This window comes from Tursiops truncatus, chromosome 5, assembly GCF_011762595.2.
Source record: "Tursiops truncatus isolate mTurTru1 chromosome 5, mTurTru1.mat.Y, whole genome shotgun sequence".
Taxonomy (NCBI): Eukaryota; Metazoa; Chordata; class Mammalia; order Artiodactyla; family Delphinidae; genus Tursiops; species Tursiops truncatus.
This window is the reverse complement of record NC_047038.1, coordinates 91,771,176-91,796,161: the sequence shown is the minus strand read 5'-3', so window position 1 is coordinate 91,796,161 and position 24,986 is coordinate 91,771,176. Positions and strand designations below refer to the sequence as shown.

The 24,986-nt window shown below is 39.5% G+C and overlaps 1 protein-coding gene across 2 annotated transcripts in view; it reads left to right on the top strand.

Annotated features, from left to right (window-relative positions):
- Positions 1–3,581: 3,581 nt before the first annotated feature.
- CCDC158 (coiled-coil domain containing 158) overlaps positions 3,582–24,986 on the top strand; it is a 98,189-nt gene continuing 76,784 nt past the window's right edge. For both annotated transcript variants that reach the window (XM_073805367.1, XM_073805366.1), the window contains exons 1-3: positions 3,582–3,647; positions 17,879–18,022; positions 24,350–24,567. In XM_073805367.1, the coding sequence (XP_073661468.1) occupies positions 17,953–18,022; positions 24,350–24,567 (288 nt within the window). In that variant the 5' untranslated portion in view covers positions 3,582–3,647; positions 17,879–17,952. The remainder of the gene's footprint in view (positions 3,648–17,878; positions 18,023–24,349; positions 24,568–24,986) is intronic.

The window sequence follows — 24,986 nt, the reverse complement described above, 5'->3', positions numbered from 1 at the left end:
GGTGAAAAACTGAAAGCATTTCCTCTAAGATCAGAAACGAGACAAGGATGTCCACTCTCACTACTATTATTCAACACAGTTTTGGAAGTCCTAGCCACAGCAATCAGAGAAGAAAAGAAATAAAAGGAATACAAATTGGAAAAGAAGAAGTAAAACTGTCACTGTTTGCAGATGACATGATACTATACATAGAGAATCCTAAAAATGCCACCAGAAAACTACTAGAGCTAAACAATGAATTTGGTAAAGTTGCAGGATACAAAATTAATGCACAGAAATCTCTTGCATTCCTATACACTAAGGATGAAAAATCTGAAAGAGAAATTATGGGAACACTCCCATTTACCATTGCAACAAAAAGAATAAAATGCCTAGGAATAAACGTACCTAGGGAAACAAAAGATCTGTATGCAGAAAACTATAAGACACTGAAGAAAGAAATTAAAGATGATACCAACAGATGGAGAGGTATACCATGTTCTTGGATTGGAAGAATCAATATTGTGAAAATGACTATACTACCCAAAGCAATCTACATATTCAGTGCAATCCCTATCAAATTACCAATGGCATTTTTTTACAGAACTAGAACAAAAAAATCTTAAAATTTGTATGGAGACACAAAAGACCCCGAATAGCCAAAGCAGTCTTGAGGGAAAAAATCGGAGCTGGAGGAATCAGACTCCCTGACTTCAGACTATACTACAAAGCTACAGTAATCAAGACAATATGGTACTGGCACAAAAACAGAAATATAGATCAATGCAACAGGATAGAAAGCCCAGAGATAAACCCACGCACCTATAGTCAACTAATCTATGACAAAGGAGGCAAGGATATACAGTGGAGAAAAGACAGTCTCTTCAATAAGTGGTGCTGGGAGAACTGGACAGCTACATGTAAAAGAATGAAATTAGAACACTGTCTAACACCATACACAAAAATTAACTGAAAATGGATTAGAGACCTAAATGTAAGACCAGGCACTATAAAACTCTTACAAGAAAACATAGGAAGAACACTCTTTTACATAAATCACAGCACGATCTTTTTTGATCCACCTCCTAGAGTAATGGAAATAAAAACAAAAATAAACAAATGGGATGTAAGGAAACTTAAAGGTTTTGCACAGCAAAGGAAACTACAAACAAGACGAAAACACAACCCTCAGAATGGGAGAAAATAGTTGCAAACGAATCAACGGACAAAGGATTAATCTCCAAAATATATAAACAGCTCATGCTGCTCAATATTAAGAAAACAACCCAATCCAAAAATAGGCAGAAGACCTAAATAGACATTTCTCCAAAGAAGACATACAGATGGCCAAGAAGCACATGAAAAGCTGCTCAACATCACTAATTATTAGAGAAATGCAAATCAAAACTACAATGAGGTATTACCTCACACCAGTTAGAATGGGCATCTTCAGAAAATTTACAAACAACAAATGCTGGAGAGGGTGTGGAGAAAAGGGAACCCTCTCGCACTGTTGGTGGGGATGTAAATTGATACAGCCACTATGGAGAACAGTAGGGATGTTCCTTAAAAATCTAAAAATAGAATTACCATATGACCCAGCAATCCCACTCCTGGGCATATACCCAGAGAAAACCATAATTCCAAAAGACTCATGCACCCCAATGTTCATTACAGCACTGTTTACAATAGCCAGGACATGGAAGCAACCAAAATGCCCATCAACAGACTAATGGATACAGAAGATGTGGTACATATATACAATGGAATATTATTCAGCCATAAAAAGGAACGAAATTGGGTCATTTGTAGAGACATGGATGGATCTAGAGACTGTCATACAGAGTGAAGTACGTCAGAAAGAGCAAAACAAATATCATATATTAACACATACATGTGAAACCTAGAAAAATGGTACAGATGAACCGGTTTGAAGGGCAGAAATTGAGACACAGATGTAGAGAACAAACGTATGGACACCAAGGGGGGAAAGCCGGGGGTGGGGTGGTGGTGGTGGTATGAATTGGGAAATTGGGATAGACATGTATACACTGATGTGTATAAAATGGATAACTAATAAGAACCTGCTGTATAAAAAAATAAATAAAATAAAAAGTTATAATAAAATAATTTTCATACATATATGCGGATTTAAATAGTTTTATCGTGTTCTAATTAACATACTATTTCAATTAAAGACTTCAAAACGTAAAGAAAACAGAACTTTCTTTGTTCGTAGAGCCCAGGGTACAAACATGAGACACCAATGGAAATCACATATTAGGAACTAAAATATTTTCTTGCCACACTCATGCTTTCATAGAACAAAATTTGAAACAATATAATTAAAAAATGCTTTCTGTCTAGCCACAAAACTTAAACCATTCATCCCTCCATTTAATACGATTTCATTCCCTATTAAAATACTTGATTCTATAGGCAATCTTAGCTCTCTCCCAGTCAATAAATGAAATAATTTATATCATAGGTACAATAAAAAGCAATCTTTAGTGGTATTTAATACTAATTTTATTAAAATTTATAACTACATTATATAATGTAGGATTTATTAATACTTCCAATAAACTTGCACATAAAAAGTTATTCACTGTAGGTGTCCGTATAACGCGGCAGCCAATAGCATTAACGCGACAGGTTGTATCTATCACACGCAGGCCTTTCTGGATTCCTTCCATCTGAGCACTAATTTAGGCAGCACCGAGAGGTCTAAGTGTGTAAATCACATTATGTGATAAGTTCTATATTAGAGATAACGACAGAGAGCAAGTGAAGCACAGCGGAAGAAACAACTCTCCGGAGGCAAGAGGGTCAGCTACCCCGAGAACACCTGTGAACCTTGAAAATCATTCCGTACAGAGGATCGGCATAAGCGAAGGCAGAGCTGCACAATGTGAATCGTTAAAGGAGATAGTCAAAGCGGAATTGAGGGGTGGGTTGGCGGAGAGGGGTACGGAGGCACTGTCAGAAGCCGGGCGGGGAGACCTGACTGGCAACGCCAAGATTGGGCTTGACGCTTAGATTGTGGGTAGAGATAGGATTTGTGAGGGTCGGTAAGAATTGGGGAAGATCATTTGGGGAACAACTTCGAGAATAGCCTGGGGCGTTCGGGTGCTGGGAGGTGGGGGAGGGGGGGAAGAGTAGGACTTGGAAACCGGCTAAGAGGCCGTAGAAAAAGAGAGAGGCCTTGGGAGGCAGATAGTGTAAGTGGAGGCCCGAATCAGGGTCGTTTCTGGGGTAGGGCTGGCAGCATTTGATGCCTGCGGGGTGCAAGCAGACTCCTTAGGGCTCCTGGGGTCGGAGAGGAGGGCGGGAGAGGGGGGAATGGCACTCGGTTGCCCGGGCGACGGCGTCTGGGGACGCAGTCCAGGTCTGGCGACGCAGTCCAGGTCTGGCGCCGGCCCCCGCGGAGTAGTCCAGCACCCCTTCCCCCTCCCCACGCCCGGCTGAGGTGCCCTACCGTTGCCCGCGCGGCTCGCTTGGAGCAAGCGGCGGCCGGAGCCCGAGCGCACGAGGAGGGGGCGCAGGGGTGGGCGGGGCAGCGTCCGCGCCCCCGCCGCCCCGCCCAGTCGACGCGGGTGCGGCCGCCGCGCCCGCCGGCGTCCCCCCGGTGATGGGGTCGGTCTCTTAGGATGAGGAGTTGGCCGCAGGTACGGGGGCGGGCGCGACCCTGGGACCGGGTGAGGGGGTGGGTCGTTTTCCTGAGGACCCGAAGCAGCGCGTCTTCATTTCTGGAACCTTCCAGACCTTTGTGTCTGTTTTGCACGTGGTGGTAGATGGCCGATAAATTGTTTCTTTATCAGAACGGACTGCCGTTGTTTTCGGGGATCGCAAGACCTCCGGGGACGGTGGCTGAACTCTGGGACCATAGTATACCTTTTGGTAGAAATAACAGGATCCTGTCCCAACATTACTGCTAACTCCTGTTCCTACCCCGCTTCTGGCGGACGGGGGGGAGGGGTGGGGAAGACAGAGGTATGAAGAGGAATGTGTAGCCTTGGACAGTCTCATCCAGAATGAGATTGTATTAAATGCTGTGCAGGGGCCCTTTCAGCTGGAGCCCTCCCTGTTGAGTGAGGAGTCTGGTTCTGCATCAGTCAGAAACAAGAACTTCTCAGATGAGACCATCCTTTTCCACAAAACTGTGCTCCAAGTCCCCGCTGAAGCTGTCCCAGGTTGTGTTCATTTATCTTGGTGTACTTTAAGGGCAAGGAAAAGTAGAAGAAAAGTGAAGTCGGCTATTTCTCAGGGTTTTTAGACTGGCAAAACCACTTCTTGCTTTCTCAGCAGCCGATTCGGGAAGGACAGGGCTAGCACTTTCCACTGTCCCAGAGACCAGCCGGGCAGGACTGTTTCCATGTGTGTAAAGTCGTGGGATGGAGGTGAGGGAGTGGTGGGAGACAGTCTGATCCTCCCAACTCTGTACCACATTTATTGTTTTAAAACTTACACAGTTATCTTTATTTGTGTTGTGGGTAAAGTGGTTTTTAGGCCGTAGAGATATTATTATACTCCTGAATTGAGGGCAGAAATTGACAAGTTATTTGGTATGTGCATAGCCCTTACTGTTGTGTTCTACAAAGAGGACTCAGTGTTGTCTATCTAGTATGTTAGGGCCACTCGCTGTAATAATCCACAATTCATTAAATAGGGGCTCTGTGAACCACCTGTGCCCAAACTAGATGGCTCCAAATTATATGGTATAGTAGGCTGAATAAGGGCCACCCAAAAATATCAGGTCCTAATCCCTGGAACCTGTGAATGGGATAAGGAAAGAGGGTAAGGTCAAAGATCTTGTTATGGGAGGTCATCTGGGTGGGTTCTAAATGCAAACACAAGTATCCTTATAAGAAGGAGTCAGAGGAGATTAGATACAGAAGAAGAGAATGCAGTGCGATCACAGTGATGTAAATTGGAGTGATGCAGCCACAAGTCAAGTAATGCCAGCAGCTACCAGAAGCTGGAAGAGGCAAGGAATGGATTCTTTCTTAGAGCCTCTGAAGGGAGCACAGACCTGCCAATACTTGGATTTCAGCCCCGTGAGGCTGATTTTGAACTTCTGTCCCCAGAACTGTGAAAGAATAAATGGCTATGGTTTTAAGCCACCAAACTAGTGGTAACTTGTTATGGCAATTACAGGAAACGAATACACTATAAATCACATAGAATCAAACCTGGATTGATGAATACAGTAAGTCTTCTACATACGAACCTTCAAGTTACAGGCTTTCAAAGATGTGAACGTGCCCCTGTATGCCAGCTGTTGTACTGTACTACTGTACTTTTCAAGGTACTGTACTGTAAGATTAAAAATGTTTTATTTTTTGTGTTTGTTTGTTTTTACATATTATTTGTGTGAAAAGTATTACAAACCTATTACAGTACAGTACTATATAGCCGCTTGTGTTAGTTGGGTACCTAGGCTAATTTTGTTGGACTTACGAACAAATTGGACTTACAAACATGCCCAGAACGAAACTCGTTCATATGCAGGGGACTTACTGTATTTTAAAGCTCTCCAGCTGGGGCAGTGGCAGGTGTAGTAGTGGAGACCACTAAATATTTCCTGAACCCCGTAAATCCTAAGGAAAAGACTGAACAAAGAATTTGGTGAGAAAAGAAATTAAAAAGTGCAGAAGAAAGAGGTGGTCTAGCACTTCAAAGCAATTTTTTAAACTTTTGTTGTATTCCTATTAATATATCACCGCATTTGTTCTGGTTAAGAGAATAAAGGTACAAAGTGAATTAGGCTTGGTCCTTAGCTAAGACATCGTTGGATAGCTGTCATGTGTATATCAAATAAGAGTTGCAGACACTTGGGGATTGCGTTCCAGGCTCAATCCAGGGGAAAAGAGGTAATGCCAAAGTGCTTCCATGTGGCGGGGAGTTAAAAACAACCTCTAGTCATCTTGAAATAAAGACCCTTTGGAATATTCAAGATGCAGGAAAAAGCCAGTGTTCAGGTTTAACTGATTGACTTCTGGGTCCCAGGAAGCTAATTAGCACCCCTATTCTTACCCCACAAAACATCACAAAAACGTACAAAGAGTAGCCAATCTGCTTTCTTTTTGAACTGCTTTTTTGAGGTATAATTTGCATACCATAAAATTCAGCAATGTTAAGTGTAAAATCCAGTGATATTTAGTAAATTTAGAGTTGTGCAGTCATCACCACAAATCAGTTTTAGAACATTTCCATCACCCAAAAAAGATCCCTGGTACCCATTTGTAGTCAATCGCCATTCCCAATCCCAGCACCAATCCACTCTAGATCACTGGCCTCCTTTAGAGTTAAGGTTTTAGTTCCTCTGCTGTACTGCTCCAGTGGCCTCATAACTGGCGCCTTCTACTCAGTATATTTCCCACCCAGCCGCTAGAGTATTATATTCCCCTGGTTAAAATCCTCCAGTGGCTTTCCACTGCAATTATAGAATAAACCCCAAAGTCATTAGTATGACTTTTTCAAGGCCCCGTGAGCTCTACCACCAGCCAACCTCACCAGCAACTTCTCAGGATAATTTAGGAAAGGAACTGCTAATAAGCACAGCATTTCTTTGGGCACAGTACACAGTTGGCTGTCTATAAGCAGACCTCCCATTCTCCCTGGACTACATGCAGTTTCAGTAGCCTCCTTCCTGGCAGTCAGTGAACCCTTAGCCCTCTCATCTCAGGACCTTTGCATGTAGCACTTCCTCTTAAGATCTTCCCCAGTCCTCTGCAGGGCTGAATTTTTGTCATTCAGCTCACATGTCACTTCAGGAAGTTTTTCCCTGACCTACCCTAACTAAGTAGTCTCAACTCCTTCTCTCTGTATATTATTACTACCCTGTGTTATTCTCATCATTGCACTTGACCAATCTCTAAAATTATATTTTTGATTTGTTTGGTTAGTGTCTTTCTCCGTTAGAATATAAGATCCACGAGGGCAGAAACTTGATTGGTCATGATCTTAGAAAGTTCTATTTCCAATATTTACAGAAGCACTATTCATAGCAGCAATACATTGTAAACCATCAAAATGCTAACAACAGTAATGAATAATTACCAGAGGTCTACTTTGTACCAGGCCCTGTGCTAAGTGTTTTATATGCATGAATGATTTAATTAAAGCTTACTACTTTTGATGTGAGAAGAGTAAGGGGAGCATGTCCTCCAAATATAGTCCCCTACATTAAATTATATGTTTCAGAGGCATTGGGCAGTTTTCGTTCCCTTTTTATTAGAACACTGATTTTAAAGACTGGATCAGTGTACATTGCTACCAGTTACATAGTTTTGAACCTCTTTCTCCACATCCCTGAAAGCTAAACTGGAGAGGATTTTGCTGGGAAGAAAGGAGGAGAAAAAGAAGAGTATAAATACAAACAGGGTCCTGAAAGAGCAGGACATGCTCAGGACACAGCTAGTAAACATTGAATGGTGCACAGTGTGCGTCAAGGGAGTGAAGATGAGGCTGGGAGGTTGGTTAGGCCAGATGGTAAAGGGCATTGAGTGCTGGTCTTAGTTCACAGCTTTGTTTTTGGGCAAGGTATGGCAAGATGGCTCTGATTTTAAAGGAAGATTGTAAGAAACTGAAACTAGAAGAATCATTATGAGGTATTTTGTAGTAGGTCTAGTAAGAGTTGATTAAAGCATGAAAGAATACGATAGGACTAAAATGAACTAAACTACATATTCCAGGATTCCTTCCTTATAACTTTTGACCACACTTAAGTCTCCTCCACTGAGTTAAAAGGTATTACAGAGATAGACTCAACAGAATGTGGAGTTTGAATAGATGAAGAGTGAAGACACTGAAATGTCTGACTTGGGAAGTTGGGTTTATGGTATCACTATCTGAGAATGCCCTAGAAAACAGGTTAGGTGGGAAGGAAAAGAGACCAGATTTGGGATAAGATGAATTTAAGGTGACTGTAAACATATATGCAGAGGTGTTAAAGGAACAGATTTCATTAAAATTTATCTAGAGCCAAAATTTTTAAACAAAAGAGCATGAAACTTGCTGGAAGCAGTGGAATTGTCCCTATCTGGCTTTGCTGTTGACTGAAATCATCTGTGAGAAGTCACTGTATTCCTGGTCATCTTTTTGATGAATGTTCTCCATACAAAATCATAGAATGTCCAGATTGGAGAAGATCTTACACTTCTTCTAGTCCAATACTCTGCCCAAGGGAGGACAGCCAGCGGCAAGTTGGCATCCCAACGAATGCTCATCCCCCCTCAGTTTGAACACCTCACAAGGAAGTCCACCCTGTAAATATCCAAGGTGCTCTAGTTTTTAGAATGTCCATTTCCACCCTGAGCTAGAACCTACCTCCCTTTACTTCTGTTCATTAGTCCTCATTCTGAACATAGAATATTGTCATTCTTTTTTTCCAATGAGGTATAACAGATATATAACATTATATTAGTTTTAGGTGTATTCCACAATGATTTGATACTTGTATTGTCATTCATTTTTCCAATGAGGCAACTGCTTACTTAGATTCCACTGAGATAGTCCAAAAATCCTAGTTGTTTATCTCAGCTCCATTGCTTAAGATTTATAGACCCATTTCTGACCTATTTCTGATTTATAGACAGAAGTTCCTCTGCTCAGTAACTTTTCTAACCAAGCATAAGAACTGTTACCTGGTCAGAGTATCTCCAGCAGTGAAAAGCAGTTTAAATGGTCAGAAGACATTCAGGGGGTCTATTTAAGTCAGCTTGGACAGTACCTGGAGAAAGATCAGGTCTGGGAATGTAGACACGGGCCTATATTGTTTACTTGCTGCGCTATCTTGATAATGTCAGTGAGACCTATACCAACAAGATTAGCATTGGGCCAATAAATAGGGAGCATATAATTGAACATGTTCTGTTGTATAAACATAGCCTAGATAAGTGCCATAGGCTATACTTTTAAAGCATACTTTCATATACAAGATAAGCCCAAAGGAAAAAGAATTCAGTTTTGTTGCTGCTGTGTTGTTGTATGTGTGTGTTTTAGGTGTTGTCAAGATCTTAAGTGATGAAAATTAACTTGCAAATTGAACTTTTTGAAAATAATAAATTTCAGATAATGAAGTATTCTATATATGAATAAGCAGATTAAAAATTTTTTTTCAGGTGTTAATAGTATAAGTGAAAATAAGAATATCCAGATTTTAAGGTATTTCTTGTTTTACTTTGAGTTATATTTAAGAATTGTGACTAAATACAACTGATACGCTAATTTATTATATCTGTATCTAATTTTAGAGCCTGAAGTCTTAAACTTGATGAATGTCTAGGCTGGAGTATCTAAGATAATAAAGTTATAAGGGGTTTATCTCTGTGGTTTTCAAACTCTGCTCCGTGGAGCCTTCTGAATTCCATAAAGGTGTTTGGGAGGCATAGAGGAGGGTGTGTAGTCGGGGTTACGGTTGGAAAACACAACCGTAACCTCACTTAGTAATGGTGGAAATTGAGGCTCAGAGATGTGAAAAGATTTGCCCATGCTTTCACAGGTAACCAATGACAGAATTACGTGCCCTGATCCGAAGTTCTGTGCTTCTTATGTGCTGCCTCCCTACAAGATGGTTTTATGTACTGGTGAAGGAGGGTCTAAATAGCTTAATTCTACATTATATTATAATGGTCCCTGTGTTTACTCAATGCATTTTAAACTCACTCTCTTTTCTGTTAGTGGACCTATATGAAACTTACATCTTCTTTCTAGATATATAGAAAGATATAGCCATTTATTATGGGCAAGTTGAGGGGGTATACACTGCCTAAATTTTAAAAACAATATTGTTATTCATGGCTTACTGTGGCATTATGTACCTGTAGATTGAGGCAAGTACTGTATAGTAAGGCTGACATGAGTTATCTCAGTTAACTCTTATTCTTTTGAGGTATATACTCTATCTCCATCTTATAGTCTTACAGAGGTTAAATATAGTTCTCAAGGTCACATAGGTGGTAGATCACAGAGCTAGGATTTGAACCCTGACAGTCAATGACAACATCTAGAGAGAAAGAATGTGATTGAGAAAGCAGACAGTAAGAGTGATGTGAAGTTATTGGTAACAACAATAACTCAGGCAATAAAGGGTTATTCAGTAATAATTGCTCTCCTCATTGCGTTTCTGAGACTGTACCCGCCCAGATATGTGGTATTTGGATCAATCTTGGGGTACCTTAGAATTTTCCAGGGGAAACATACCTGCAGACTGGTTCTACAAGAGTATGGACCAGTTTTATAAAATCACCAGTCTCAGGCTTCTGTGAAAGGTGGCACTCTAGGGGCTTGAGTCATTAGTTGACGAATCCAGTAATCTAAATATAACACACATTATACATAATCTTTCCCAATCAAAATAGGGCATGGATTCTAAATCAGCTTACTGTGGAGATAGTCACATTTTATCACAGTCACATGAGAGGTCCACCTTACGTAGCCATAAGGAAAGAAATCAAGGTGAAGACTGGTCACATTAGGGAAAGTAGGTGTACAGTCACCACGGCCTTTTGGAAGCCAAGGAGAAGGAGTGAGAGCCCAGGACATAGTTTTAAGTCTTTTAGCTCAACTATGTAGCAAAAGTTAAAGCCTATAAACTATTTTCCTCCAAAAGCCCTCTTTTGGTGGTCTGTGGTTTCTAAGGCCTTTTCTGCAACATTCCAATTAAATAACAAGAGTTATTTACCTCTTTACCTAGCTATTATTCGTCAGAAATTTAAGGCTCCTTTCAATGTGAACCTGTTCATAATTTTAAAGCAGGTAGAATTGTTCTTAATAAATCTTGAGCATACTAGAAGAGGCCAAGATCTTATGTGTGTACTTTACTCAGAGATTTAAATCAGACACATGTAAGTTCATGTTTTGATCCCCAAATCAACAAAGTGCAGCGTTTTCACAATTTTATGACTTACTGAGGCAAAAAACCTTTCTTTTCCCAGGAATCCTTAGTAATTTAATAAGTTTTATGCCTGAAAATAGGATTATCTTTCAGTTCTTACAATTCGATGCAAGTAGAGAAACACTGAATGATTTGACCAGTTTAATGATTTGGTCAGTCTAAAATAGTGAAAATCTAGATTACAAATACTTTTTTAAAGACAGATTTCATTACTCTATGGTACATAAAATAGCTAGCAGCATTGACAAGTAGAAGTGCTAAGCATCTTTACAAATAAATGGTTTTAAAATTCTTGTTTAAGTAGATAGACCTGTGCTGTCTTCTTTATTAATTTTCTAAGCAAAAAATTTCCCTCTGAAGGACTGTGGCTCTTAATATCCTACCAACAATCAGTGGATACTGAATTAATGAGTTTATTATCATCATCTTATGCCAAAGTAGAACATGGTTTCCATATCAGAATAATTGGAAGTCAAACCTTTTCCTTTCTTCTCTTTTCTCCAACTTCTAGTACCCGTTCTGCTTATCTTGCTTGTAGGTTCTGTTTCCTTCTTGATACCCAGAACTCTGGTATCAAGCGGAGTGGATTAGTGTATGATCTCGCAATGCTGGGCTTTGATTCAGCCTGTCCTGCTCATTCCTTCATGCTTTTGATCTAACTGTAATTTATGATAATAACATTACTCAGTAATTTACATTTTCTTAACTGTCTTTCATCATCCTGAAGAATCCCCAAATGCATCACTTTAGTGTGTAAGCTAAATTATACAGCAGACATTCATGATAACACTTGTTTAAATGAGAGGTTTTCCCAAATAGCAATTCCTTCTGTTAGAACATTTAAATTGCCTAGCAATCTTGAGTAACATTCCATTTGTTATAATTCTTTATGCAATGTCTCCCTACCTACTACGTATTTCCTAAAAATGATAGCACAAAACATATTAAGGTAGAATTTATCTAATTGTTGTTTTGACAGGTGGCACCTCAGTAATCTAAAGGGAGAAACTGTGAGTGAAATAAAAAGGAATTTTGTTCAACAAAAATTCTTCTTAGCTCAGAAGTTTTTTTTTTTAAATTTAACACTATGCTTACATTGTGCATTAATGTCAAAATGGTAAGCAGTATGTTATAAGTGATCTTCCTCTTTCCATCATTTTGATGGTCCTTGCCTATATTTTTTTTAAAGAATCAGGATTCTGATTCATTAATTTGATCTGTTGTTTTTCTGTTTTCTTCATTAATTTCTGCTTTTATCTTTATTATTTCCTACCATGTGCTTTCTTTTGTTATACTTTTTCCCCCTACCTTTTTGTGTTAGAAATCTAATTCACTTATTATCATTCTTTTTTTAAAATTGAAATAGGTGTTTAAGGCTAGGAATTTTCTTCTTTGCATTGTTTTTTTTTTTTTAAGTCTGTTGTTTATTTATTTATTTTGGGGGGGGGGCTCCGTTGGGTCTCTGTTGCTGTGCATGGGCTTTCTCTAGTTGCAGCGAGCAGGGGCTACTCTTCGTTGCGGTGCCTGGGCTTCTCATTGCGGTGGCTTCTCTTGTTGCGGAGCATGGGCACCTAGGTGTGCGGGTTTCGGTAGTTGTGGCTCTCGGGCTCTAGAGCGCAGGCTCAGTAGTTGTGGTGCATGGGCTTAGTTGCTCCGCGGCATATGGGATCTTCCTGGACGAGGGCTTGAACCCGTGTTCCCTGTATTGGCAGGCGGATTCTTAACCACTGCGCCACCAGGGAAGTCCCTGCATTGCTTTAATGTATCTCAGATTCTGATATGTAGTGCTTTCATTGTCATTATTTTTCAGAAATTTTTAAATTTCTGTTTATATTTCTCTTATCACATGAATTATTTAATACAAGGCCTTTTAATTTCCAAGTGGAAAGGCCTTTTTGCTTTTGGGTTTTACTTTTATTTTTATTTTCTAGTTTTATTACATTGTGACCAGAGGTGGATGTTTGTAACATTTCTATTTATGGAACCTACTGATCTTTTATTTGTGCCCTAAAGTATGATTGGTTTTTGTGACTATTCCATGTGCACTTGAGAGGAAGGTATAGTTTCTATTATCAAAATGTAGTGTTCAGTATATATCCAAAAAGTCTACCTTAGTGATTATTTCATCTAAATCTTTTATATCATTACTTATTTTTTGGCCGCTTGACCTATCTCATACTGAGTGGCCTGTTAAAGTCTCTCATTATTACTGTGTTTCTAGTTCTTATTGCGTTTCCTGTAATTTATGTTTTATCTTAGTGGTTGCTGTGTTACATGGTACATGGAGTCAGAGGTATTATATCTTTACAGCTTTTAACTTTAAGTGCCCTTTGTCTTATTTAATACTCTTTGGCTTGAGGACTACTTGGCCTGGTATCAGGATTTTAACCCATGCTTTTTAAAAAAATTTTATTGAAGTATATTTGTTTTACAGTGTTGTGTTAATTTCTGCTGTACAGCAAAGTGACTCAGTCATACACATATATATATATATTCTTTTTCATATTCTTTTCCATTATGGTTTATCACAGGATATTGAGTATTGTGCTGTACAGTAGGACCTTGTTGTTTATCCATCCTATATATAATAGTTTGCATCTGCTTATCCCAAACTCTCAGTCCTTCCCTCCCCCACCTCCCTCCCCCTTGGCAACCACAAGTCTGTTCTCTATTTCTGTAAGTCTGTTTCTGTTTCGTAGATATGTTCATTTGTGTCGTATTTTAGATTCCACATATAAGACATATGGTATTTGTCTTTCTCTTACTGACTTTGCTTATTTGCTTATTATGATAAGCTTATTATGATAATCTCTAAGTCCATTCATGTTGCTACAAATGGCATTATTTCATTCTTTTTTATGGCTGAGTAATACTCCATTGTACATTGTATAGCATTGTATACCACGTCTTCTTTATCCATTCATCTGTCAATGGACATTTAGGTTGTTTCCATGTTTCAGCTATTGTAAATAGTGCTGCTATGAACATAGGGGTGCAAGTATCTTTTTGATTTAGAGTTTTGTCTGGGTACATGCCCAGGAGTAGGATTGCTGGATCATATGGCTACTCTATTTTTAGTTTTTTGAGGAAACTCTATACTGTTTTGCATAATGGCTGCACCAATTTACATCCCCACCAACAGTATAAGAGGGTTCCCTTTTCTCCACACCCTCTCCAACATTTATTATTTGTAGACTTTTTATTGATGGCCATTCTGACTGGTGTGATGTGGTACCTCATTGTAGTTTAGATTTGTATATCTCTAATAATTAGTATTATTATCATTTCATGTGCATCATTTCATGTGCATCATTTCATGTGCATATTGGCCATCTGTATGTCTTCTGTGGAGAAATGTCTATTTAGGTCTTCTGCCCATTTTTCAGTTGGGTTGTTTGTTTTTTGTTATTGAATTGTATGAGCTGTTTATATATGTATTTTGAAAATTAATCCCTTGTCTGTCGCATCATTTGCAAATATTTTCTCCCAGTCCATAGGTTGTCTTTTCGTTTTATTTGTGGTTTCATTTGCTGTGCAAAAGCTTATAAGTTTGATTAGGTCCCATTTGTTTATTTTTGCTTTTATTTATATTGCTTTGGGAGACTGACCTAAGAAAACGTTGGTACAATTTTTGTCAGAGAATGTTTTGCATATGTTCTCTTCTAGCAGTTTTATGATGTCATGTCTTATATTTAAGTCTTTAAGCCATTTTGAGTTTATTTTTGTGTATGGTGCGAAGATGTGTTCTAACTTCATTGATTTACCTGCAGTTGTCCAACTTTTCAACACCACTTGCTGAAGAGACTGTATATCCCACTGTATATCCTTGCCTCCTTTGTCGAAGATTAATTGACCATAGGTGTGTGGGTTTATTTCTGGGCTCTCTATTCTGTTCCATTGATCCATATGTTTGTTTGGCCAGTACCATTCTGTTTTGATTACTGTAGCTTTGTAGTATTGTCTGAAGTCAGGGTATGCCTCCTGCTTTGTTCTTTTCTTCAGGATTGCTTGGGCAATTCTCTGTCTTTTATGGATCCATATAAATTTTTGGATTATTTGTTCTAGTTCTGTGGAAAATGCCATGGGTAATTTGATAGGGATCACATTAAATCTGCAGATTGCTTTGGGTAGTATGGCCAACCCATGCTTTCTTACTGCTTTCATTTGCCTAGCAAATCATTGTCCATCACTTTATTTGTAGTCTTTTTGAATCTATGCCTATTAGTGTCCTCTTGTGTACAGCACAGTGTTGAATTTTTTTAAGAGCCAATTTGAAAATACTTCTCTTTGAATAGGCAAGTTAAGTCCCTTCAGGTTTATTGATGTGACTGTTGTGTTTGGTCTAAATTCTGTCACAGTGTTATTATGTTATTATCTTCTGGTGTAATTACTGCAAGTATTATATTTACTGTGTTTATTTGGTGTTTCTTCTTTACTTTTTCTTTTTAAAATTCTTTTGTCACTTAAGAAGATTTGTATTTTTATTCTAATGGTTACCTTTGCCTTAGTACTTTCTATACTGCACCTATAACCCCCTTCTTTTTCTTTCTTTACCTTTTGCTTTTTGTCAGTTTTAAATGGTACCTTTTACAACCAATGGCATTCTACTTTCCCTTTTTTTCTCTTTTCCCATCTTTAGTTACATCTCTTCTCCATTGTCACACATATAATATTTATATGTTATTCTTCAGTGCCATTATCCCACCCATGTTTTAGTCTCAACTTTGCAACTGAATATTTAAATGTTCACCATCAGTCTTTTTTCAGTGTTCCCAGTCATCTTTTTTTTTTTTTTCAAATGTTCATCTTTTTTCCCAAGTTTTATTTTGGAAAATTTAAAACCTAGAGAAAAACCAAGATTTTCACCAGTTGTTACCATTTGGCCACATTTGCTGGTCATCTGTTGGTTGGATGAAGCTTCACTCCCTCTAGTTGATTTCTCAGAAGGGGCACTTAATGTACAGTGTTCTGGTGCATTCAAAACTGCTTTTCTGTGCCTTTGAATCTTTTGAAGATCTTGGCTGGGTATAATATCCTTGGTTTAAATCAATACTTTCTTTCCTTAGATTTCTTGAAAATGCTGCTCTTCTGTTGCCTTGATTTGTATGTTGTTTTTGAATAATCTGATGCCATTCTAATCCTCTTGCCTTTGTATGTTATTTCATCTTTTTTGCCTGAAGGCCCTGAGGATTTTTTCATAATCTTTAAAGTCTTAACATGGTTTATTAGGATATATTTCAGAGTTGATCATTCTTGGTCGATTTTCCCTAGTATGAAAAATGTGTAGATTTGGATCCTCCTTTATTTATAGGAAGCTTCCTTAGATTATTTTAAATAATAGTTCTGTTTCATTTTTTTTTTGACTTTTTTCTTCAGGGACACCAATTATGTTCAACCTTCTTTGCCTGTCTTCCATTTCATTCACTTCCTCTCCCACCCTTTTTATTTCTTTATCTCAGTTTTCATCCTCTTGGTTGTTTTCCTGATTTTCTTCAATGCCTTTTATTAAGTTTACATTATAGTCTCTCCTCCCTGTGTACTTTGTAATTTGGTCTTCATTTCTGATATAATTTTCTCTTTTTCTTTTCTTTCTTTCCTTACTTTAATCAACTCTCATTTCATTTCTTCCTGATTTTTTGCTTTTTTCATTGTTTCTTGTCCACTTCTGTTCTTACATTTACAATTCTCATTCAAGGGTGACTTTTAATCACCCCCAAATGCTTGCTTGAGACTATTTAGTTCAGTTTGGAGTGTTGTGTTACAATTTTCTTTGACTTCATGTTTGTTGGCAGGGAGGGTATGGGGGGACTCTTCATAGGCAAAAAAGAGTTTATCCACATTTTCTGACATTTTGTTGTAGTTTTGTATGGATGTGTTCTACTTTTATCTATTTTTATTCATTTAGTGGACAGGATTCCTTGTCTGAGAGAGCCATCTTCTACGTGTTCCCTTTTATGGATGGTGGTGGGGACGTTGGGTGGGAAGGGTAGAAGGAGCATTGGCATATCTTGCTTCTTTTTGTTTCTGCTGGCTCCTGAATTTTCCCCTCTCATTTCCTTCTTCCCTTTACTGCCATGTCTCCATATCTGATCCTCCCCCAGAAACATTCTTCTCTGAGGCTGACACTCCTGGTGCCCACCCACTTCCAAGCCCTTACTGCATAGCCAGGGTTACAGATTACCATGTTCCATACTGTGTTTAGTAACCTGGCCTTTCTTCTTCACTTTCCGGGGTGACTCTGTGCTTCCTCGCAGTCCTCTACTCCTTTTCAGTCTTTTCAGCCTCTCCTTTCCTGTTGTCCATACTCACAGGCCTGCAGTACTGGTTGGTAGAATATGGGAGAACTTTTGGAAAAAAATTTCCCTCTCCTTACAGACAATTTGAAGGCTGTGGTATTCTCTGTCTTCTGGGAATGCTGAAGGCTTGGAGCCCATGTGCTTTTATTTATTTGTTGTTCTTGTTGATTTTATGGATATTCAGAGGATGAGGAGATTTGGAATCAGGCCACCAGTGTTTTCCAAACCCAGAAGACCCTCTTGGCCTAATCTAAAATTATGAGCCCTGTTTGATATCAAAGAAGTCTTTACCTTTTATTAATGATTTCTAATTTGCTGATTTGTGATCTCTTTTCCTAATTTGTGGCTTTTTACTGAGGAAATGTCTTCTTCCATTATTTGACAGTGTAACGTGATGAGAGAGACTTAAGAAGAGGAAAAACTCTGCCCCAAATCAGAGTGCTAATAATCATAATAATTAAAGTGTTAGTTTTTTATTTTTAGATTGTCTCTAATAAGCCACTTGGCCTTTAAAATCAATAAGTTTTACAGTAAGATTCTCTTCACTTATTAATGTTAGATAATAATAAAATATTTCTGTGTAAATATTTTCCTGGTGAAAAATTGCTGTGAAATTTCAAATGTGAATATAGTCAGTTCCTCCTCTATGAACTTTTTTCATGTAATACCTTATTGATAAAGATCAAATCCCTGTCTTTTCTAGATAAGAACTAAAAGAACTAAATAGGGAAGCATTCATATTTCAAGATCTCTAAGAAGAGGTAGCAAATATTTAATATGGAACAAAACCCTTGTGACTCAAATAATGAGGATCTTTTATCAAGTAGTGGCATTACATCCAATGCAGGTAAGTAATTTTTATAAAACAAAATGGGAAAAAAATTAGAACTAAGCAGTCTTCGTAATATTCATTCAAGCTGCTATTTTTTCAGTATGTTTTGATTTTAACTGTGCAAGGCACAGACCTTGCTCATGAATGTTTACCAGATTATTTATAATTCTGCCTTATGAGGAAGAAATTGTTTAGTCTTTTAAAAATAGCATATCTATTTTTTAGCATGTGTTTACATTATTTTTTGGTTTGAAGATTGTTTTCAAGTTGAGGAACTTAAGCACATGCCACGTTTCTCTAAATGCCTTCTCTTCCTCAGTCTGCTCTAAGCCCCAATTCTGCATCATGGTGACTTCTTTTCTCTCACGCCCCCCGCCCCCCATCCAGTCAGGTACCAAGTCCTGCTTTCTCTATTCTCAGAAATGTGTCTTGAGTGCATTTGCCCTCTCCATTCCCATGACTGCTGTCCTAGTTCAGGCCCCCCATCAACTCTGATGGAAATTATTTCAGTCAACAGAGAGCAGGCAGGAAAACAGAAACAGTAGGAATAAATAGGTGACATTTAATACAGGGAATTGACAACACAGGTGTTGAAAGAGCTGAGAAGGCTCAGAGATGAGCCACTGTAGGAAGCTGCTACCAGCCTTTGGGCTAGAAGGACCCTCAGAATGGGAACTGTCATAAGGCGTAGGTACAAGCAGGAGCTAGAGCCATGGGGACGGCTGCCTGTGGGAGCTGAAGCCACCCCTCACTGCCAGAAGCCTGTCAGAGGCAGGAGAGAGGAGCGGTCCCTTAGCTTCTCCCTTCCTCTGGCCTTCTGGTCTTTTGCCGGTACCTCCCACTGCGAACCGTCCTGGAAACAAGTTGGGAACGGGGCCTAGGAAAAGAAGTTCTCTACAACACACAGCAGAATAGGGGCAGGACAGAGAATGGATTATCTTGGAGTCAGGCAGGTGACCTGCACAGCCGTAATTGCTTTCCCTGTCATGTCTGTCTCATCTGAAAGAATGCAGCCAGAGTTTATTCTCAGTTATAGGTGTTGTTTCACCGTTTCTAAGCGCAGTGAAACAGTGCTGAAAACTTTTATTTTGGCACCTTTATTTTGTAAAAGCTTCTGCTCCTTAGGACGCTCATGCCATTGTCACCTTCATCCTACTATACCCATCAACCCTGCTCACCTCCCCACCTACCCGATATCCCTCATCCTCAGGGACATGAGCACTTAGCTCATGGGCTGTCTCTCCCTCCCCAGGCACATCATCATCCCGTAATACCATCACCCTCATGGACGACCCGTCTAAGATCTTAGACTTACGGCTTCTCCACCTTTTTAGTTCTAATTGTTTTGACCTGTACTCTAGCTACTCAATTTCCTATCTTGGATCTTATTGCCAAGAACGGTTGGACTTCTGGAATCCAGCCTGCTATCTTCTAGCACTCTCACTCTCTTATTCCTGCAACACTTATTTTTCTGCCTCATGAAGGTAGTGGTTCTCAACCATGGTTCCATGTGAAAATCACTTTTTGAGACTTTAAACTCTTAAATGGCTTAGAACCACACCTAGAGAGGCTAATTCGGGAGATCTGGAATGGGGCTTGGGCACCACTGGTTTTTTTTTTTTTTTTTAAAGCTCTCCTTGTGTTCCTGGTTTACAACAAGGGCTGAGAACAGCTGCTCTACCTTCTGCTATTTTCTCCTAACCTATCAACCTCTTCCTATCTTCACTTTCTTTATCACTTGCCAATATCCTCAACTTCCTCTTTCTCTTATTCTTCTTTGCACTCTTACAGGAGAATCCCAGTCCTTTCAGGCTGACTGCCTTTTCCATTTTTGTCCTGGGCTGCTGGAAGAAAATACACAAATGTGGATTTTCCACCAATTTGCCACTTGAGAGTCATAGTTTGCCATCTCAGCTGGGCCCCCGATGCTGCTGAGGAACCTTCCTCTTAATCTTAGCCAGTTCTGTCTCTAATTTCTCACCACACTTATTTCAAAATTACACCATTCTCAAGCCCCTCACTCTGCCACCATCTTCCTCACTCTCAGATGACATCATTTCCTGATTTGCCGAGAAAATACGCCATTCGGCTGGCATTCTCCTACCCTCTCCTCTGCTGCCCCTAAGACTCACTGTTCTTCACAGTCCGTGCCTCTTCATAGTTCCGTGGAGGAGGTACCCTCCTAATTTGCTACTCATGCTTTAATTCCCACCCCCGCTCGCAGCAGCTCAGCCTCCTCGGAGGTTTGGCTCCAGGATCTCTGCAGAGTCTCGGGCCCCACTCACTCCGATATCTTCAGTCCCTCTCTCTCCATTTGCACGTATCCATCAAAGTAAACATGCTAAATCTCTACAAGCCTAAAACCACTAACAAGGAAATATAACAAACCAAAACAACAAAAATGAAAACCTCTCCTCAACCTGCGCCTTCCGTGCGCCTTCTTCCTTCACAGCTGTGCCGTCTGAAAGACAAGTCTGTGTTCACTTCTCCACATCTTCACCATCCATTCACTCTGTGAACCACTGCCTTAGGACTTTTGAACCTAGTATTCCAATGAAATCACTCTGGCCATAATGACTAGATTTTCTCTTTTTTGCCAAATGCAGTGAACTCTTCCCCCTTCCCAACATTTTATTTCGAATTTTTTCAAAATGGTCGAACAATTGAAAAAATAGTACGTTGAATACATTAAATACCGTTCAACTGATGCACCCGTTGTCAGCATTTTATCATATTTGCTTTATCTCTATGCCTACAATTTATATTTCGTTTTGCTGAAGTTGAAGGCATCATTATTCATGCCTCAAAACCTGCATGTGCATCTCCTTAGAAAAAGGATGATTTCCTACATTGCCACATCATTGTATCTGAGAAAATTACTGTCTATGCAGTTATCATCTAATTCATATTCATATTTAAATTTCCCCAGTTGTTCCAAAAAAAGTTTTACTTAGCATTTTAAAAAATCTAGAGATCATGCACTGTATTTTGTTGTTTGGTCTCTTTATTCTCTTTAAATCTGTAACCATCCTCCCTCCTTTTGTTGTTGTTTCTCACAGCATTTTCCTTAAGAGTCCAGACCAGTTGTATTGTAGGATGTTCCACATTCTAGATTTTTTCTGATTGTTTCTCATGTTTAGATTCAGATGAAACTCATTTGGCAAGAGTTTTACGTAGGTGACAATTTATACTTTTACATCATACTTTAGGGAACACATAATGCCAGATCCTGCTAATTTACAGTCATATTTTCTCCTTTACAATAAATAAGTAACCTATAGGATGGCCCTTTGAGACCTTGTGAATATCCTAGTACTAAATAACCTTCCATTCAGTGGTTTTAGCGTCAATTGAAGATCCTTGCCTGAATCAATTATTACATTGATGATTTCTAATTTTTTTTTTTTTTTTTTTTTTTTGCGGTACCCAGACCTCTCACTGTTGTGGCCTCTCCCGCTGCGGAGCACAGGCTCCGGACGCGCAGGCTCAGCGGCCATGGCTCACGGGCCCAGCCGCTCCGCGGCATGTGGAATCTTCCCGGACCGGGGCACGAACCCATGTCCCCTGCATCGGCAGGCGGACTCTCAACCACTGAGCCACCAGGGAAGCCCGATGATTTCTAATTTCACCATAGTTATTAGCATACATTTTTCAGGAAAGAAAAGCTTTTCTTTTATATTATCATTCTAGATCCATAGGTTGTTTTTAATTGTGCTATAATGTATTGTTGTCACTGTTGTTTTGATGCTCAGTTGTACCAAATTTGGCCAGCCCCTTTAAGCCAATTCTGTGTCTTTTTAAAACATGGCCCACTTCATTACTTTCTGGCACATCAGAATGTTCCAGGCTGTACTTTTCCTCCTGTTCCACCAGACCTGGAATCAGCTATTCACTAAAGAGCCCTGGTTCCTTCTATTAGGAAATAGTATTCACACACCAAGATCTCGTGTGCTTATTGCTACTGAAGTGTCACTGTGTCTAGGAATGTTCAGTGTCTGAAGCTTGGAATTAGATTTTTTTCCCTTAAGTTCACACTGGTAATTCTCAAATCCAGTACCACAGAGTTCTTCCTCATCTTCCCCCCATTCCATATCTGTATTTCCCTTACAGTGAAAACTCAAGTTTCCAACAACTTCAGTGTGTTTACTTGTTTTCTCTCTTACACGGTACACACAAAATTGTTTCAGAATTGTAACGACACCTGTTATATTAACAGCCTACCTGCTAAGTTAAGTTCACGTGCAGTCAGGGTACTGTGTTCTAAAGTTATTTGAAAGGGACTATTTTCTCTGTGAGGTTATGTTGTCAACTTACTGTACACTTAGGTTTATTTTTTTCTGTTAGTTTTCAATTTTATTTTTTGAATATGTATAACATGTATACGGCTCATAAGTGAAAACTTTATAAAAAGGTATATTCAGTAGAGTCTAGCTGCCATCCCTATCTTTTCCATTCTGTTTCCACCCATCCCTATACTCCTATAGATAGCTGTTTTCATGAGATTCTGTCTTATTGTTCCAGTGTTTCTTTTGTGCAACATTAAGCAAATGCCACACATACACACATATCCATATATGTACATATACACATACACGTACACTCTTGTTTCTCCTTTCTTACAAAGAAGAGGGAAATTAACCTCCACCTGTTTAAGGGAGGAGTAGCAAAGAATATGTGGACATATTTTAAAACCACTGCAAGTTTACTTTCTGGTCACAGATTATCTATAGTTCTCTCACATGCAAAATATATTCACTTTCCTAAGAAGGCCCCTAATAGCCTGATCACACTACAGCACTCCCTGAAAGGCCAGAATACCTTTACCTAAATTAGATTCAAGTATGGATGAAACTCCTTAATTGTAATCCCTTAAATACAGCTCCTTGAGTAGAGTTCCTCGTTATCTGAAGACTTGTGACACCCAACATGCAATGGTAGCCAGGCACAGGATAACCACTGTCCACTCCTATTGAGGAAGCAGTAAACAGGAAGCACATATGTCTGGAAGCACATATGCACACAGTTCTGAAATCCAGCTGGGCACAGGCTGACCACTCAGGACTAGCTGATGGATTAGGACGCAGGCCTGGGGATAAGTCTCCATGGTTCCTGGCACCATCCACTGGACTCTTGGGTCTGACTCTGAGTTCTCCTCCCTTTTGCATGAAAGGTAGCATATGTTTCCAGCTGGGTGGCTTCTTTCAGCCTGCTTGTAGAAAAGCCTCTCTCCGTCTCATACTGTCTCTGTCCCTCAGTTTAAGCCAGCGGTGGTTCTTGAAAATCTTCGTGTGTCTTCTGTGACTCTTACTGGGTTTTACGTCCTTTGTCTTCCTTTTAAATGTGAATATTTCCTCAGAGTGCTCTGCTTGATCCTCTTCTCTTTTCACTCTGTACGCTGCCCCTAGATGATCCCCTTGACTCCAAGGATTCATTAGAACTCATATGCTGTTGATTCCCAGAAGCTTATCTCTAAAGTAAAACACTCTCCCAGACTTCAAGTCCATGTACAGTATTTGCAAATCAACTTCGTTACTTGGACGTTGCTGAAGCCGGAAACTAAAGAGAAATCTTTGATGTCTCCCTCTCTCTTACTTACCACATATATTTCTTAAATTCATGCCCTTGTTTCTAGCTCTGCTGTCTCTGCCTTAGGGCAGACCCTTGCCATGCCTTGCCTGAACTGTTGAAAGCCTTCTTCTACTTTGAGCTTCTACCTTCATTTTTATCCCCATCCAATGCATTCTCTACACTGAAGCCAGAGAGCCTTTTCAGAACACAAGTGTAGGTTATATTACCCCTATCTTCAAGTCCTTTAATGATTCCCTAGAGCTTTCACAATGAAATCCAAATTCCTTGGCATGACCACAAGGCCCTTCGTGATATGTCCTACATTTTCATTCTCATATCTGGCCACTACTTCCTTTCACCCACAGTATGCCACGCTGCTTCAAGACCCCTCGCCAATAATGATGGTGTTCCCACTGCCTGGGATGGTGTTCCCAATAATGATGGTGTTCCCATAATGATGGTGTTCCCACTGCCTGGAATGCTCTTCCTCTTCTCCTGTCTTCCAGACTACTTACTTCTTACTCATAGATGCTTCAAGACTAATTCAAGTATCACTTGATCACTGTCAAGTAAAACTACCCCCTCCTCCCTAACCTGTTCCTCCTTTTTACCTTGTGCTCTTCTCTCTCAGAGACACTCTCACTTTTCTGTTTTCCCCATGAGACCTTGAGCTCCTTCAGGGTTCAATAAGGGAATCTACCTGGGATAATGTGTGCCACAAAATTATTTTATTATTAAGTTAATTAATTGGTTAATTAATTATTTAATATTTAGGTTCTTCAGGTTCATTTTTTATGTCATCTATTCGTGGAACAATAATTGAAAACACATCTTCAACTGGGACTTTGACGCAAATCCCTTTTTTCCCTAAATATGAAGTGGAACTTGATTCTCACAAAAAAGTCATTCCTTACCCTGGAAAGGAACACATTGAACGTGTTTTGGAAGAATATTCACATCAAGTCAAAGATTTGCAGAGAAGACTAAATGAAGTGAGTTACATTCTTTTCCTCCAGTATCTGATACCATTTTGGGGAGACAGTGAGGCACAGAGCTTTGGAATAGAACCCAAGCTTTCTGGAAAAAAAACTTAATAATGGATTCATGGGACTTCCCTGGTGGTGCAGTAGTTAAGAATTCACCCCCCAATGTAGGGGACATGGGTTCGATCCCTGGTCAGGGAACTAGATCCCAAATGCATAGCACAACTAAGAGTTTGCATGCCACAGCTAAGGAGCTCACCGGCCGCAGCTAAGACCCAGCACAAAATCACCAAAAATAAATAAACAAAATTAAAAAAAAAATAATAATGGATTCATTGGTTAAACTTGTTAATTTGGCCTATGCCTTCTATTTCACTATTAAAAATTGGACTGATGGAAAGTCTACACACCCATTTGTCTTTTGTTAA